Source organism: Passer domesticus, chromosome 14 (assembly GCF_036417665.1).
Source record: "Passer domesticus isolate bPasDom1 chromosome 14, bPasDom1.hap1, whole genome shotgun sequence".
NCBI lineage: Eukaryota > Metazoa > Chordata > Aves > Passeriformes > Passeridae > Passer > Passer domesticus.
In genome coordinates, this window is record NC_087487.1 from 3,295,962 (window position 1) to 3,312,975 (window position 17,014).

At 57.0% G+C, this 17,014-nt stretch overlaps 1 protein-coding gene across 4 annotated transcripts; it reads left to right on the forward strand.

The window, feature by feature from the left end:
• The first annotated feature begins 1,288 nt into the window (after window positions 1-1,288).
• Window positions 1,289-13,480, forward strand: AP3B2 (adaptor related protein complex 3 subunit beta 2). Of its 4 annotated transcripts, none has more exons than XM_064388644.1 (27): window positions 1,292-1,589; window positions 4,385-4,460; window positions 4,572-4,646; window positions 4,756-4,851; window positions 4,938-5,098; window positions 5,637-5,703; window positions 6,236-6,418; window positions 6,531-6,710; window positions 6,945-7,042; window positions 7,319-7,373; window positions 7,523-7,594; window positions 7,720-7,782; window positions 8,003-8,135; window positions 8,218-8,327; window positions 8,401-8,577; window positions 8,662-8,848; window positions 8,952-9,070; window positions 9,290-9,401; window positions 9,687-9,882; window positions 9,959-10,124; window positions 10,210-10,264; window positions 10,826-10,932; window positions 11,061-11,292; window positions 11,388-11,472; window positions 11,885-11,982; window positions 12,639-12,777; window positions 13,008-13,480. In XM_064388644.1, the coding sequence occupies exons 1-27, from the start codon at window positions 1,477-1,479 to the stop codon at window positions 13,156-13,158; spliced, it is 3,306 nt and encodes a 1,101-aa protein (XP_064244714.1). In that variant the 5' UTR covers window positions 1,292-1,476; the 3' UTR covers window positions 13,159-13,480. The 4 variants fall into 4 exon arrangements, with proteins under 4 accessions (XP_064244716.1, XP_064244714.1, XP_064244715.1 ...); XM_064388645.1 differs by having other exon boundaries at window positions 1,294-1,589; window positions 6,534-6,710; XM_064388646.1 differs by lacking the exons at window positions 12,639-12,777; window positions 13,008-13,480 and having other exon boundaries at window positions 1,289-1,589; window positions 11,368-11,472.
• The last annotated feature ends 3,534 nt before the right edge of the window (window positions 13,481-17,014 follow it).

Genomic DNA, 17,014 nt, shown 5'->3' on the forward strand with positions numbered 1-17,014 from the left:
TTTATCAGTGTTTGTGTGGGGCAAAGAAGGGGGAGTCTGGCTCTTCTTTGTGTCTCCTGAGGGTTGGGGTCTCCAGGAGAGCAGCAGGGTCTCCAGGAAGGTCTGAGATCCATGCAGGGTTGGGGTCCCTGGGAGGGCTGGAGTGAGTGTGTCTCTGTGCTGAAGATTAGTTGCTGTCCATTAATTAGATGCTTTAGTCAATTCTGCTACTTGAACCATGGCCATTTTCCCTCACTGCCCCATTCCTGTGGATGGGGTGAGTGCTGCCCCATCCACACAGCTCCAGGGCTGGTCAGCTGCCTGGAGAAACAATAGTGGGAATATCTGCCAATAGTATAAAGTATCAGGGAAAAATCAAAGAAATGCAAAGAAAACCTCAACTATAATAACATAAATAATGATATATTATAATTTCTATTATTTATAGTAATATATAATATAAAATATATATATGAAACATCGTAATATGCATAGTCATATCTACAATAATATTTGTATTTAACATCTGTAGTATAGTCAATATATGATCATATATCTAGTATATAATTCCTATTATGTTATTGATAATAATATTAAATATGAACTACAATATCTATAAGAATAATATAAATTAATACTATACCTAATATATATAATAATTCAGATATCATACATCAGATATACTATCATGTGGAATATAGATCGTAAAATATTGAATTTTATAATACAGTAGATAATACATAATACAATATGTAATATGTGCTACATTAAATACCATATACTATATAATAGAATTCATGTAATCTGCAATATAATATAACAGCATAACATATAGCATATATAACATATTGCATACATTATATTATAAACTGTAGAATGTAGAATGGTTTATGGATTATCTATAACATAGCATGATTGAGTATGGCAAACATAATATTGTGTAATTAATGAAATTTGTAATATATTATAATGTAATGTAATAAATAACATGCAATATGCAGCATGTAATAGAATATATAAAGGATGTGTAATGTATAAGTAAATGTATATTATGTATACTGCACACAGTATTACATATTAAATAATAATAACATGTAATACAACAGGATATAATAATATATATTGTAACCTCTGAACATATAACATTCTTTACTATAATGCAATCTATTTTAAACACGTCTAACTACAATCATGCACAATCATGTCTATTACAATAATTACAGATTTTGGTGATTCTGGACGGGTACGTGTGAGCTCAGTGTCACTGTCAGTGTACCACAGCTGTGTCCCCAGCGCTGCTGTCCCGCAGTCAGCCGTGTCCCGCTCCCAAAGCCGCGCGGGCGGGGGCCGCAGGGCCCCGGGGCAGCCCGGCTCCCCGCGCCGCTCCCGGTGCCGCGGGCTGGGCGCGCGGCGCTGCCCCGGGGGCCGGGCCGTCCCCGCCCGCGCTGACATCAGCTCCCGCGTCCCCCCGCACCGCACCCGCACCGCTCCGCCGCCATGGCCGCCAGCCCGGCCTACGGCGAGGAGAAGGGCGGCTCCTCCAGCCTGGGCGAGCCCGAGTACGGCCACGACCCGGCCAGCGGCGGCATCTTCTCCTCCGACTACAAGAGGTGGGGACAATGCGGGCGCGGGGACAGGGACGAGCCTGCCCGGGCGGCCGCCGCTGCAGGCCTTCGCCGCCGTCCCCCGGGTACCGAGCCGGGCTGGAGCGGCCCCCGACGTGGGGACGGGGACAGGGACGGGGATGGGGGTGAGGATGGTGATGGGGATGGGGATAGGGATAAGGATGAGGATGGGGACAGGGATGGGGCAGGGAACGCGGTCACGTCGCCGCCGCCGTCATTGCAGGTTGCAAAGGCCGGAGAGGGTGGGAACACCGCGCGATTCTGGAGATGGTTGCTGGGGGAGATGTGCGGGGATCCCCCTTGAACCGCCCACCCTCGGGCTGGGGCATCCCGGGCACGGTGCTCCCACCACGGCATCCGCTGGCTCCTGTGGCCCTCCTGAACTGATCCCCCCCCACCGCTTAGGGGTTCCCAGGGTCGGGGGGATGCTGAGGAATGTCACCCTGCCCTGGGACAGGCTCCTGAGAGGGGGCAGGGGTGAAGAGAAATAGAGGGGGTGTGCTCCTGGAGCTGCGGGAATGTCTCTTGGCCTTCCCTGCTGTGTCAGGGTCCCCCACGCTGGCACTGTCCCCCGCTCCCTGCTGCCCCAGCAGGAAAGCACTGGATCACAGTCTGACAGCAGCACGCTCTCTACCCCCGGCTGTGTCCCCCAGTCCAGCAGTGTCTCCCCATGCCTGCCTCTCTGGTGGTGTCCTGCCATTTGACAGTGTCCCTCCAGACCTGATTCCCTGGCAGTGTCCCCCACTTTGAATGTGTACCCCATCCTGACCTCTTGGTAATGTCCCCAGTTTGGGAGTGTCCCCTCTCTCCATGTACTCCTCCCTAATGCTGCAGTGTCCCCCATTCTGGATGTGCCCCTGATCTGTAACTTGCTGGCAGTGTCCCCTTCCCTCTGATGCCTTGGCAATGTTCCCCAGTATGACAGTGTCCACCCAGTCCTGAGTCCCTGGCATTGTCCTCCACTCTGGATGTGCCCTGCATCCATGACCAGCTAGCAGTATTCCCATCTAATAGTGTCCCCCCCTTTCTGACCCCTTAGTGGTGTCCCTTGCAGTGTAACACTCCTTACCCCTGAATGTGTCCCTCAGTATGACAATTTCCCCCAGCCCTGATCCATTGGCAGTGTCCCCCAGTCTGGCAATGCCCTCTATCCATGACCCACTGGCATTGTCCCTATCTCAGAGTGTTTGTCCCTCCCATGAGTCCCTGGCAGTGTCCTGCAGTTTGTCCAAGTCTCCCCCTCTCTGACCCCTCCTTGGCAATGTCTCCCAGCCTGGAAATACTCCCCTGCTCCCGTGTCCCCTGACCCTCACTGGCATTGTCCCCCACTCTGGAAGCATCCCCCAACCCTGACACCCTGGTTGTGTCTCCCAGTCTGTCCAGGGTACCTCATGATCTATCATCAGTGCCTCACACTCTGGCAGTGTCACGGCTCTCACAGCAGTGTCCCCTTACCCCGATCTCCTGGCAGTGTCCCCCACACCCACAATGTCCCCCACACCCATAGTGTCACTATAGTCTGCATGTTGCTCTTTGCCAGAGCCACACCAGGACTGTCACCATTCCTGTGAACCATCCATGGCATCCATGGCACATGGGGCAAGACAAATGCACTAAGTGTGACCCCACCTTCCAGGCTAGACACCCACAGGTGCCCTGTCATGCCACCCTACCACCCAGGCAGAGTGTCCCACCATGATGTGTGTTCCTGCCCAGGACTGAGCCACTCAGCACTGAGGAAGGAGCACCCTGCAGTGTTCTCAGGTCCCACCTGCAGGTCAGATGTCACTTTGGACGTGACATCCCAAGCTGGCCTCATCCACTGGGAGCTGTGTCCTGATCTAGGCTGCAACCCAACCCCAGCCACGGCATCAGGTTTCAGCCCGCTGTGCTGGGCAGAGGAGCGGGGCCACAGCCCTGTCACCATCCCCAGGGCCACTACTGCCTGTCAAAGCCATGATGTCCTTGCCGCCAGTGCAGAAGCTGCTGCAGCAGCTGCCGGTGGGGCCGGCTGGCTGGCCGAAAACACCAGAGGGTGCTGGTGTGGCCGAGGAGGTGACAAGCCCGGTGCTGGCCACCGAGGCTGGACAACCCAGCTGCTACAGCGCCCTGCGAGCCGATGAGCTGCGGCCACTCGCCGGCACCAAGCCCGCAGCAGACGCTGCCACTGGGCCACCGCCGCGGTAAGACTCCCCCAGGGAGCACCCCCAGGACCCTCCGGTGATGGTGGCTCTGCACGAGCATCATCCCATGGCTGTCACCCTCAGTTGCTGCAGGTAGATGCAGCCTTGCAGGTGCCCCCAGTTTAGTGGGGGACCAGTGTCCCTTAGAAAAGAGGACAGTGGTGACAACTTTACAAAAGGCTGGTGGTATTTTTCCCAGTCCAGGAAGGGGACCAGGGAAGGGCTTTGCATCGGGGTGTGCTGGCACATCCATGCCACTATGTCCATGAGGGGACAAGGGACACCCAGCCAAGCCAGGATGGAGCTGGTGGTGGGCACCTGTGGTTTAGGGACAATGTAGGGTGAAAACCACAGCCAGGATGGGACAGAGTTCTTGTCCCAGTGCCTGGGATGAGGATGGCACTGGGTGCTAGCACCATGCCAGTCCCTCCGGTTCCTCTTTCACCTAGCTGTAACCCAACTCCTGTCCCCATAAATATTTCATGATGAAAGGTTGGATTGCCAGCCTGACGGAAGGCTGGGAACAGAAAAAAAAAAAGACTAAAAACAGGTAAAAATGTGAAAATGGGATTTTTTTTTCCCCCTGGTGTGGTTCAGGCATGATGACCTCAAGGAGATGCTCGACAGCAACAAGGATTCACTCAAGCTGGAGGCCATGAAGAGGATTGTGGCGGTGGGTGTTGTTGTCACTGGTGGGGACCACTGCTGGTGCCAAGCTGTCTCATGCTGTACCAGCCCCTGCTGTGCCAGCTGCCCAGTGTCACACCACTTATTTTCCCCCTAGATGATTGCCCGTGGTAAAAACGCCTCCGACCTCTTCCCAGCTGTGGTGAAAAACGTTGCCTGCAAGAACATTGAGGTGAGGAAGATCTTGGGTGGCCCTGGCGGCATCCCAAGGTATGAAATTTCCCTGTTTTTGGGGATTGGCTGGAATTTGCGGGCTCTGAGGTGGCACCTTCACCCTGCAGGTGAAGAAGCTGGTGTACGTGTACCTGGTGCGCTATGCAGAGGAGCAGCAGGATCTGGCCCTGCTCTCCATCTCCACCTTCCAGCGAGGACTCAAGGTGGGCTGGTCTGAGGACCCAGCAGGGGTCTGGGGGAGCACTGAGCCTCCCACAGCTGCACTGCAGCCCCCCGTGTGTCCCCACAGGACCCCAACCAGCTGATACGCGCCAGTGCCCTGCGGGTCCTGTCCAGCATCCGCGTGCCCATAATCGTGCCCATCATGATGCTGGCCATCAAGGAGGCCGCCTCGGACATGTCCCCGTACGTGCGCAAGACAGCCGCCCACGCCATCCCCAAGCTGTACAGGTAATGGGGATGGGGACCAGCTGCCATGTGTAAGGGATGTGAGTTGTTGTAATAAAGCAGCCAGCACTCAGTTTCTTCATGCAGAAAAGCTAATTTTTTAGTCACAAAGCTCATATTTACAGGAAATATTAGAAGTGTGTTAGACCTAACTGGCTAACAATACACTGACACTCAGTTTATTGGTTGGTAAATGGCTAGGGTGTACATCTGTCAAATCTCTCTATTTTTGGTTAGTTTACATATTTTGTTCACTGGTTCCCATGGGACAGATTTCTTGTTTATTAAAGGTGCAAACTTTTTTTTTTTACTAGAATAGCTTGTTGTGCTAACTGCTTTCATTCTTATGATTTTTCACATGGGAAGTTACAAGCTAACTGCTAGCTTAGCTGGAGTAACAGGGCCTAAATCACATTTTATAAGACCTTTCTTTTATAATATCTTTACCTGTATGCAACCTCAATAAGGGTCTTGGCTGCTTGGTAGGCAGGGATGGAGAGGAATTTGGTCCAGCATCACCTGCTCTGCTTCTCCCTCACAGCCTCGACTCAGACCAGAAGGACCAGCTCATTGAAGTGATCGAGAAGCTGCTGGCTGACAAAACCACAGTGAGCAGAACTTTGTGTCTCCCGCACCTCTAAATCTGGGAACATCACTGGCCTGGTGTCCTTATGGGGATGGAGGTGTTCCCACCAAACTGGTGTTATCTTGGGGATGTCATCGTCATGGGATGCCATTGGCTTCACTGATCCAGCATCCATAAAGGGATGCAGCCATCTCCCAAGCCAACATCTTTGTGGGGATGTCACTGTCCCTAGCAAGACAAAACCCTCATAAGGATGCCACTGTCCCCACTGATCCAGCATCCTCACAGGGATGCAGATGCTCCCACCAAATTAGTGTCCTTGTGGAGATGAAGCCATTCCCTGGAGAGGAATGCATCCTTGTGGGTGTGCTGCTGTCCTTACTGGGCCAGCAACCTTGTGGGGAATTCACCAACTCCACTGAGCTGGCATCCCTACAAGGAAGAGTTGCCCACCAAACCAGCACCCTCATGCACATGCCACCATCCCCACCAAAACAACATCTTGCTGATGATCCCACCACTCCAGTAAGTCACCCCGGGCGTTCCCTCTGCAGCTGGTGGCTGGCAGCGTGGTGATGGCATTCGAGGAGGTTTGCCCAGAGCGCATAGACCTCATCCACAAGAACTACCGCAAGCTCTGCAACCTGCTCATCGATGTGGAGGAGTGGGGACAGGTGGTCATCATCAACATGCTGACCCGCTACGCCCGCACCCAGTTCCTCAGCCCCAACCAGAACGTGAGTTCAGGAGCACAGAATGCCCTGGGAGCCTTGGGATGTTCTGGGAGCCCTTAGGGAGGTGGGGCGAAGTGGGAATGTTCTTAGGAATGAAGAGGGTCCCACCTGCCAGCAGGAGTCCTTGCTGGAGGAGAACACTGAGAAGGCTTTCTATGGCTCTGAGGAGGAGGATGCCAAGGATGCCAAGGCAGAGGCAGCCTCGCTGGCCAAGCGCAAGCCCTACGTCATGGACCCCGACCACCGCCTCCTCCTGCGCAACACCAAGCCCCTGCTGCAGAGCCGCAACGCCGCAGTGAGACCCTCACTCCCACCCTGTTCCCTCCCCAGAGCCACTGGGACTGTCCTTCAGTCTGGGCTTATGATATCCCCACAGTCTAAGACTCACTGGGGTGCTTGAGGGACACCCAGAAATGGGTGTCCTCAGGGTCAGGCTACCTTCAAGTGCTGTGAGTGGCACTGGGGGACATGGCCATTCCTCAGGGTGTCCCCCATTCCCACCATGTGACACTTGGGTGTGTGTCCACAGGTGGTGATGGCTGTGGCACAGCTCTACTTCCACCTGGCACCCAAGGCAGAGGTTGGAGTCATTGCCAAGGCGCTGGTACGGCTCCTGCGGAGTCACAGGTGTGTGGCACCTGGGTTGTGGTGGTGTCCTACCCCTCCACCCCAGTTGTTGGAACCCATGGGAAGCTCCAAGACCCTTTTTGAGAGACCCCCAAAAAGCCCATCCCTGGAGGGACACCAGGTTGGAGGCTTTTTGGGCTGGTCCAGTCCAGACATGGGGTGACAGCATCTTGGTGGCACCAGCCTGGTGGTGGGTCCTGGCCCATATTCACAGGGACTTGCTGAGGGGGTTTGGCCCTTGCCCCAGTAATCATGGTCCCCTCTCTGTCCCCACAGTGAGGTGCAGTATGTTGTGCTACAGAATGTGGCCACCATGTCCATCAAGCGGCGGGTGAGTGTCAGACTTGGTGTGGGAGGAGTTGGCCCTGTTGACTCCGGAGCAAGATGAGGATTAGTATGCAAGGTCACTAGAGCCTGGAGGTGGGCTTGGCAAGGTGGGGGGAACAGAGATGACACTAATGTCTCTGGTTGTGCATGCAGGGGATGTTTGAGCCCTATCTGAAAAGTTTCTACATCCGCTCCACGGACCCCACACAGATCAAGATCCTGAAGGTGAGCTGGAAACATCTGTCAGGAGCGGGTTTGGGGCTTCATGGAGCCCCTTCTTTGGGTCAGCTGTCCTCATGCCTTGGGGACACCATGCCCCTATGCTGCTTATCTCTTCCTCATTCCCTCAGCTGGAGGTCCTCACCAACCTGGCCAATGAGACCAACATCTCCACCATCCTGCGAGAGTTCCAGGTATGCCATGGCCATACTGAGGCTGCCACCCTGGCATGGCTCTTGGTGCCAAACCACCACCATGGAGAGGGCAAAGGAAACCCCTCCGGGAGGAGTGGGCTGAGGCCATACTGACCCCATCAGTGGTTCCAAAGGGCCCCGATGTGTGACCACTGCCAGGGGGGATGTCCAGCACTGGCACATGGGTGACATGTCGTGTGTGCCCTCCATGCCTGTGCAGACCTACATCCGCAGCATGGACAAGGACTTTGTGGCAGCCACGATCCAAGCCATCGGGCGCTGTGCCACCAACATCGGGAAGGTGCGGGACACCTGCCTCAATGGCCTGGTCCAGCTCCTCTCCAACAGGGATGGTGAGTACACGCAGCAGGGGTGAAATGGGAGCTCCATCACTCTCAGGGCAGGACCCAGCTGAGGCTGGGTCTCTGCCCGCAGAGCTGGTGGTGGCTGAATCCGTGGTGGTCATCAAAAAGCTGCTGCAGATGCAGCCAGCCCAGCACAGCGAGATCATCAAGCACATGGCCAAGCTCACTGACAACATCCAGGTTGGTTGGGGTGTTACTGACCCACAGGAGCAGGGGATGGCAGCAGTGCCACATGTCTGAGGGCATTTCACAGGTGCCAATGGCGCGGGCCAGCATCTTGTGGCTCATTGGAGAGTACTGCGAGCACGTGCCCAAGATCGCACCTGATGTGCTGCGCAAGATGGCCAAGTCCTTCACCAACGAGGAGGACATTGTCAAGCTGCAGGTCATCAATCTGGCAGCTAAGCTCTACCTGACCAACTCCAAGCAGGTACTGGGGATGTGATCCTAGGGTGGGCCTCAGTTTCCCTGTTGGGGAGGGAGAGGCCAGCTCTGAACATGTTCTCTGCCACAGAGCAAGCTGCTGACCCAGTATGTCCTCAATTTGGCCAAGTACGACCAGAATTATGACATCCGCGACCGGGCTCGCTTCATCCGCCAGCTCATCGTGCCCACTGAGAAGAGTGGGGCCCTCAATAAATATGCCAAGAAGCTCTTCCTGGCCCAAAAACCGGCTCCCATCTTGGAGTCTTCCTTCAAAGGTACCCATCCCTGGCCACAGGGTCACTGGGACACGGGCACAAGCTGTCACCACAATGCTGCATGGCTGTCCCTGAGCTGCTGTGTCCTTTCACCTCATTGTAGATCGGGACCATTTCCAACTGGGCTCCCTGTCCCATCTGCTCAATGCTAAGGCTGTGGGCTACCAGGAGCTACCCGACTGGCCAGATGAGGCTCCTGACCCCTCTGTGAGGAATGTGGAGGTGCGTGGAGCACCTTGGGTGCATGGGGAAGGAGGGCCCAAGGTGGGGACACTGGCTCAAGGTCTTGGAAGAGCTCCAGAAGGTACCTGGGTACTGCTCACCTGCCCCTGTTCACTCTCTAGTGCTCACACATCTGCTTGGGGATGGGGGGGACAAGGGTGGCTGTTTGGATGCCCCAGTCAGGGGGATGGCCCTGCTCCATCAACCCTGTGCCAGCAGGTTCCTGAGTGGACCAAGTGCACCAGCCGGGAGAAGAGGAAGGAGAAGGTGGAGAAGCCTTTCTACTCTGACTCAGAGGGCGAGTCAGGGCCCACGGAGTCGGCAGACAGTGGTGAGGACCTGAGGGCATGAGATATTGGGCAGTTGTCACTTTGGCTATCAGGCAGGTGCCACAATGGTGGGGCATTGGACAGGGAACATGACAGTGGGGACACCCCGTCATGGGAGGGACATGGCAGGAGATGTGGAAGGACACAGTGGTGGGCAGTGGGACTGTGCAGGGATGCAGTGGAGATGCAGCAGCAGGTGTGGGGATGCAATGGGACAATAGAGAATGTAGTGGGAGATGGGGGAATATGGGGGGACACAGCAGGAGGGCTGAGCTGTGCCCCCACAGAGCCCGAGTCTGGCAGTGAAGAGAACAGCAGCAGCAGCTCTGGCAGCTCCAGCTCTGGCACCGAGGAGGAGGACGAGGAAGAGGAGGAAGACAGCGGGGAGCAGTCAGAGGACAAGGAGGAGGAGGAGGAGGAGAAGAGGCCAAAGAGGAAGGACAAGGAAGGTTCCCATAAGGCAGTCTTGGGGACCACAGGCAGGTATGCCCTGGGAAGGCAGGGGGCTGCTCCCAGCAAAACCCCCACCTCAACCCCCTGAACTGGGCTCTCCCTGCAGTCCCAGTGAAGAAGAGGAGGAGGAGGAAGGGGCAAAGAAGGCCAAGAAGAAGGTCCCACAGGGGAGGAAGGGCCGTGCTGAAACCTCATCAGAGGCCAGCACCTCCGAGAGCAGCTCCTCTGGCTCTGACTCAGGCTCTGAGGCAGAGGCCAAGCAGAGGAAGGCGGTGAGGGCTGGGATGGGCTGGGAGAGGGGGCTGCACAGGGATACCTGGACCCCCTGTTGAACTCCCCATCTCTGCCCCACTGCAGCCCCCCAGCAGCAAGGCCAGCTCCAAGGAGATCTCCCTGCTTGACCTGGATGACTGTGAGTGGCTGCCTGGAACACGCGAATGGCCGTGGTGGTGGTGCTGGGGAAACTGAGGCATGAGCACTCACCCCAGTGCCATCAGGACTCCAGGGGTCCTTTGGGAGCTGCAAAGCTGGGACAAGAACAGGTCTGGTGAGGGGTCCTTGTCCCCAGATAATGGCTGTGGGACAGGCAGCTGTGCCTGTTGGATTGTCCCCACGTGGCTGTGCACAGGGACAGCGTACAGGGTTGTGTCTACACCAATGGAGCTGTGCCACTGGGCTGTCCTTGTGTGGCTCTCCTCATGGGACTGTGCCACCAGGGCTGACCCCACATGGCTGTCCCCATGGGGCTACCCCCATGAGGCTGTCCCCATGGAGTTGTCCCCATGGCACTATGCCACCATGTCTGTCCCCATATGGCTGTCCCCATGTGGTTGTCCCCATGGAGCTGTGCCATTGGGCCCATCCCCATGCCATTGTCCCCACAGAGCTGAGCCACTAGAACTGTCCCTGTGTGGGTGTCCCCATGGGGCTGTGAGCTCTGTTAACCCTTTTCTCTCCCCTCCCCACCTTGCAGTCACTCCACCTCCTCCCCAGCCCATCCCCTCCAGCAGCATCATCTCCACCAGCCTGGTGACCGACCTGGAGGGCCTCACTCTCACTGACACCTCCCTGACACCCACTGTAAGTGTCCCCCATGCCCTCCCTGGGGAGGTCTCAGGCCCTCTGTCACCTGCGGGGGCTCCTGGCCCCTCTGCCACCTGCAGGGGTTGCAGGGAGCCCTCAGGAGCCCGCGCTGTCCCCTGGTGCAGCTGCTGAGCCCGGCGTTCAGTGCAGTGAAGACCTACGAGCTGCTGCACCGCATGGCAGGCGAGGGGCTTGCGGTTGAGTACTGCTTCAGCCGCCGGCCCTTCCCGGGAGACCCCCACATGGTGGCCGTCCAGATCCAGATCTCCAACAACACCGACACCGAGGTGAAGAACCTGCGGGTCAACGAGCCCAAGCCACTGTCAGGCATGCGGATACAGGAGTTCCCTGAGATCGGTACGGCATGGCACGGCACGGCTGTGACGCTGGGGGAGAACGGGGACAAGGGCTGGGTGGGAATGTGGGATGTAGTGGCAGCCCTGTGGTTCCAGAGCACCTGGCGCCAGGGGACACAGCCACTGTGGTGATGGGCATCGACTTCTGTGACTCCACCCAGGCAGCAAACTTCCAGCTGTGGTGAGCATGTGGCACCGGGTGGGGCAGGATGGGTGTCCCAGGGATCAGGGTGTCAGGTGTCCCCCAGAGATGGGGAAAGTGGGATAGGTATCAACATCCCTCCATGTAGCAGGGGATAGGGGACAGCAGAAGCAGGGCATGAGGATGGAGGACAGCAGGACAGGCACCAGAATCCTTCCAGGGAAGAGGAGACAGTCAGATGGGCATGGGGTGGTTAGGGGACAGGAGGGAATGCACAGGCCTCCCTGCAGGCGACGAGGAGGCAGCAGCAGCTCCAGGTCCAGCCTGACAGGTTCCCCTCATTCCTGAGCCCTTTTGTGCCACAGTTTCCCCAGTCACTCCTGCCCAGGGCGGGGATGGGAAGCAGGGCATGGAGAGGGGACATATTCTGAGCACATGTCTGTCTCCCCAGCACTCACACGCGCCAGTTCTACGTCTCCATCCAGCCACCCGTGGGGGAGCTCATGGCCCCTGTCTTCATGAGCGAGAACGAGTTCAAGAAGGAGCAGGGTGAGTGGGGCCAGGGATGGGGACAGGGTGCTGCACGGGCATCCACCAGTGACACTCACCCCCAATTTTGTCCCCTCTGCCGCCCTTGCTGTGGCCTTAGAGCACCTGGCACGGCCAGGTGAGGGTAAGTGGCTGCTCAGCTCGCCCCTAGACTAGCTCTGCTCCCCTCACCCCTCCCTGCACCCCAGTCTGTGGGCTGGGGTGACCACCCTGGTGCCAGGGTGGCCTTGTTGGGTCTCCACAAAGCGTGATGGGCTCATGTCACCCTGGCGCTCCCAGAACTGTGTCTGGTGAGTGATAGCCTGTGTCCCCATGCTTCTGGAGCAGCACATCCCCACCCTGACCCCATGGATGGGGGCTGTGTTAAGTAGGGGGTGCTTGGTGCCCTGCAGCCCCATTGCTTCCACTGTCCAGAGGAGCCCATCCCCAGGGATGTGGCTACTGCCACCAGGCAGGAACATAGGGATGAGCCCAGGAAGGGTAATGAAGGATTCTCCCAAATTCACTGAATCCTGAACCAAGAGCAAGCAGAGCAGCCAGCTCAGGATGTCATGGGGAATGCAGGGAGCTGGAGGGGCTCGCTTTGGGCACATCAAAGCAGGGCCCAGCAGGGTGTGTGGCCAGAGATGAGCAGGTGCCTCTGTTGCCTGCTCTAGGGAAGCTGATGGGCATGAGCGAGATCACAGAGAAGCTGACACTGCCTGAGAAATGCCGAAGTGACCACACCATCGTCCAGCAAGTGACCTCGGCTGCCAACGTGGGCCGCGTGCCCTGCGGGGCCAGCAATGAGTACAGGTAGCTGGACCCCCACACCTGGATCAGGCAGGCCCTGTCACATCTCCATTCCCATCCGAATCACAGTGGGGACACTCAGGGCTTCCTTTAGGACGAGGAGCCTGCGTGAACCCAAATGTGACAGTGGCCGTGGGTGGCAGGCACCTGCCTGTCCCCACTGGAGCATCCCCTGGGACCAGAGGGTGACAGGGGACAGCTTGCCTTGAAGCCCCGTGTTCACCACCCAACAGGTTTGCAGCCAAGACAGTGACAAGCGGGAGCCTGGTGCTCATCACCCTGGAGCGGCGGGAGGGCTCCATGGCCCAGCTGACCATCAACAGCGAGAAGATGGTCATCGGCACCATGCTGGTGAAGGACATCATCCAGGCCCTGACACAGTGACAGCTGGGCACTGCCGTGCCCATGGCTCTGCCCTCCCACCCCTTCTGCCCCATGCTGCTCCCCAAAACACTCCCTTGCCCCCGTTTCTGCCAGGTTATTCTCTGCCCCGATCCCAGAAGAGGCGGCAGGCAGCGGCTTTGCTGCTGGGCGGAAGGAGCAGGATGGGGCAGATGGGATGCAGGGAGGTGTCCTACTCGGAAGGGCAGAAGCGGCTCCAGCCCCCACGCAGCACAGTGTGGCCCCAGTCCCTCATCATCCTCTCCCAATGTAACCCTTATTTATTATGTCCAGGAACTCCCAATAAAGCTCTTCTCCAACCTGCTCCCTTTCCCTCCTCTGCTCTGTGGGCACATCAACCCCAGATTCCCCCATGCTGGGCTCTGCCAGCCTCACGAGGGCAGCCACAGGGGACATCAGGGGACCAGCCATCTCTTAGGTGGCTGGAAACACTCAGTGTGTCCCAGGAATGGGCGGCTGCTGGGTCCTGGAGAAAATCTGGCACAGAGTATCGGGGTGAACCCCTGAGGGCAGGAGGTGCTCAGTTGGACCAGGGATCTGAGCAGTCTTGGGAGGGTTCCAGCTATTTATTCAAGGCAGAATTGCTCATGCTTCGACCGCAGAAATACCTGCTACGTCAGGGCTGGGTCTGTTCTGCAGTGTCACTGGAGGGATTCCTGGGGCCAGCTCGGGGAGGCGTTTCATCTCCAAACTGGGATTACAAAAAAAGGAAGGAAATCTGACTCTTTATTAAGATCTCTCCTCCCAGCACGGGTTGGGTGGGATTTCAGTGAGCACTGGCTCTGTCCATCCAAAGCTGCAGCTCAGCACAGAGCCAGGCCCAGCACCAGAGGCTGAGGATGAGCAAAGGACGTGCAGGAAGGTCTGAATCCCGAACCGCTTCCGCTGCCACAAAAAGGGTGAGGGGCTTTCTGCTTTTTCCGGGTAAGAGATGGAAAAAACCCCTTTATGTTTTCTGATGGGTGAGGAATCCCTGGCTGGAGCAGCAGCAGCGACCACTGGGTGTCAAGTGCTTGTTCCATAGCGAAAAAGCCCATTCCCATAGGACAGGGGTGGGAGCTGCAGCTGCCTCACAGGGAGCCACAATGATGCCACCACCCTATTTCCCTTAGCGAGGCCATTTAACCCTTGGGATTCTATCCCTTCATGGGCTCAGCGAGTGACACAGCCTGTGTGTGGAGAGATGCCAGCACACTGAGGCTGCCCTTGGGGACCTGACTTTAACCCCCTGGGGGTCCCATTCCCTCATGGGGGCCTCAGTGAGAACCACAGCCTGTGTGTGGGAGCTGCCAGCACTGAGGCGTCTCTGGGAGGGAGGCTGCAGCCAGGCATCACAGTGCCACCACTCCATTCCCTTTACGGAGGCTGATTTAAGCCCTTGGGAGTGTCATTCTCCCATGGGGAGCCCAAAGAGTGCTGAGCCTGTGTGTGGAGAGCTGCTGGAGCCAAAGGGGGTCTGGAAGGGATAAAGCCAGCCACCACAGCACTGCCACCACCCATTTTCCCTGGGGAACCCATTTTAACCCCTTTGGGTCCCACTCAGAGTGGGAACACCCAGCCTGTGTGTGGCAAGTGACTGGCACTGTGGTGGCCCCAGGGTTCTGAAGCTGAGAGCCACAGCACTGCCAGCATTCCAGTACTCAAGAGGAGCTGATTTAAGTCCTTAGGGGCATGATTTTAGCCCTTGGGGATTCCATTCCCCTCAGAGTGGGCTTAGCAAGCACCACAGCCCGTGTGTGGGAGCTGACAGCGCTGAGGTGTCCCTGTGAAGGCTCCAGATGGACACTGCAGTGTCACCACCTGTCACTCCCCTCACAGGGGCTCATTTAACCCCTCCAGGGTCCCATTCCCTCATGGGATGCTCAGTGAGCGCCACAGGCAATGAGTGGGGAGCTACTGGCACTGAGGTATCCCCTGGAGAGCTCCATCCAGGCACCGCAGTGCCATCATCCCATTCCTCTTAGAGGGGCTCGTTTAACCCCATCCCTTCACAGGGGCACAGTGAATGCCACAGCTCATCTGTAGGAGCTGCCAGCACTGAGGCTACTCTTGGGGAACCCCTTTTTTTGTCATGGGGTGTCCCATCCCCTCAGAGGGGGCTCAGCGAGTGCCACAACCTGTGTGTGGAGAGATGCTGGTGCTGAGGTGTCCCTCGGGGGCACTGCCACCAACATACTGTCCTCATGGGGGGTCTCATCCATGAGAAGAGCACAGCGAGTGCCACAGCCCGCACATGGAATGCTACTGGCACTAAGGCGTCCTCAGAAGGGTTCCAGCCAGGCAGTGCCACCATTGCATTCCCTTTAGAGGGACTGTTTTAAGCCCTTCGAAGTTCAATGCCCTCACGAGGGGCTCAGTGAGCAGCACAGCCCGTGTATGGGTGTTGCCAGCACTGAGGCTGCTCTTGGGGAGCCCCATTCCCCTTGACAGGAAAGATGTGTGCTCATGTATTTATGAACAATTCCATGGGTGAGAGGATGGGTGTTAATGTCTTTGAAATGGTTCTTAATGGCTCTACCAACTTCAAGCCACAGGTTTGTTAGAGGAACCAGACAGTTTGACTCCTGAAACAAACAAAGGATCTGTATAAGCCTGAGTTTCTGATCTTTGAGGGGAAAATGAGGTGTTTAAAGAGGGAATATGTGGTAGGCGGTTTGGGAAGGCTGTACCTTCCGAGTACCTCAGCTGATGGGGAAAGAAAAGAAAGAGGGCAACATGCGGCTGGAAGTTCAGGCTAAAAGGAGGCTGTGCCCTCCAAAACCTCAAGAGAGAGAGAGAGAAAACCCCGCGGACGTATGCCCCAGTGGACAATCTCTCCCTTCATTCAAATAAAGTTGCAGGACTCCTCTGTCTCCTTTATGGACACTGACTTTTAAAAACACGATTTTCTGCACACCCTCACAGGACACTCGGTGAGCACCCAGCCTATGGGTGGTGAGTGGCCCCAGAGGTGCTGAAGCGAAGACTCAGAACTGCTACCATCCCAGACCCCTCAGAGGGGCTGATTTAAGTCCGTAACTCCTGTCATTGGCCCTTGGGGTCTCGTTCCCTCAGAGGGGCTGATTTAAGTCTGTAACTCCTGTCACTGGCCCTTGGGGTCTCGCTCCCCTCAGAGGAACATGGAGTGTGGCCAGTGCTGAGATGCCCCCAAGGGGCTCCAGCTGGGCAGTGCCACCACCATCCCACTCCCCTTAGAGGGGCTGACTTAACCCCTCAGGAGTCCCATCCCCTCATGGGGTGTTCAGTGAGCCCCACAGCCCATGAGTGGAGTTTCTGGTACTGAGGTGTCCCCAAGGGGCTACAGTTGGCCACCACAGTGCCACCACCACCCCATTCCACTCAGATTTAACCGCTCGGCCTCTGAGGGGGCTGAGTTAGTACCACAGCCCATGTGTGAAGAAATGATGACACTAAGCCTGCCCTTGGGGACCTCAATTTAACGCCTAGGGGATCCCATTCCCCTCACGGCGGGGGCACAGCGAGTGTCACACCCTGCATGTGGCAGCTGCCAGCGCTGAGGTGTCCCTGGGAGGGTGGCTGAAGCCAGACAGTACAGTGCCGCCGCCACATCCCTCAGAGGGGCTGAGTGAACGCCTCGCATGACCCCACGGTGACCCGCGGGTGCCTGTCCCCTCACGGCGCCCGGGGCGAGGCGGCTCCGCGGGGCTGTGGCGGGAACCGCCCGATGGCGGCGGGCAGCAGCCACGCGGCCGGCGCGTGCTGCGCGCATGCGCCGCGGCCCCGCCCCTCAGCGGCACCCCCGCCCCTCCCTCCACGCCCTCACTCCCCGCCCCCGCCTCGGCCCGGCCCGGCTCGGCCCGGCCCGGCCCATAAAAGC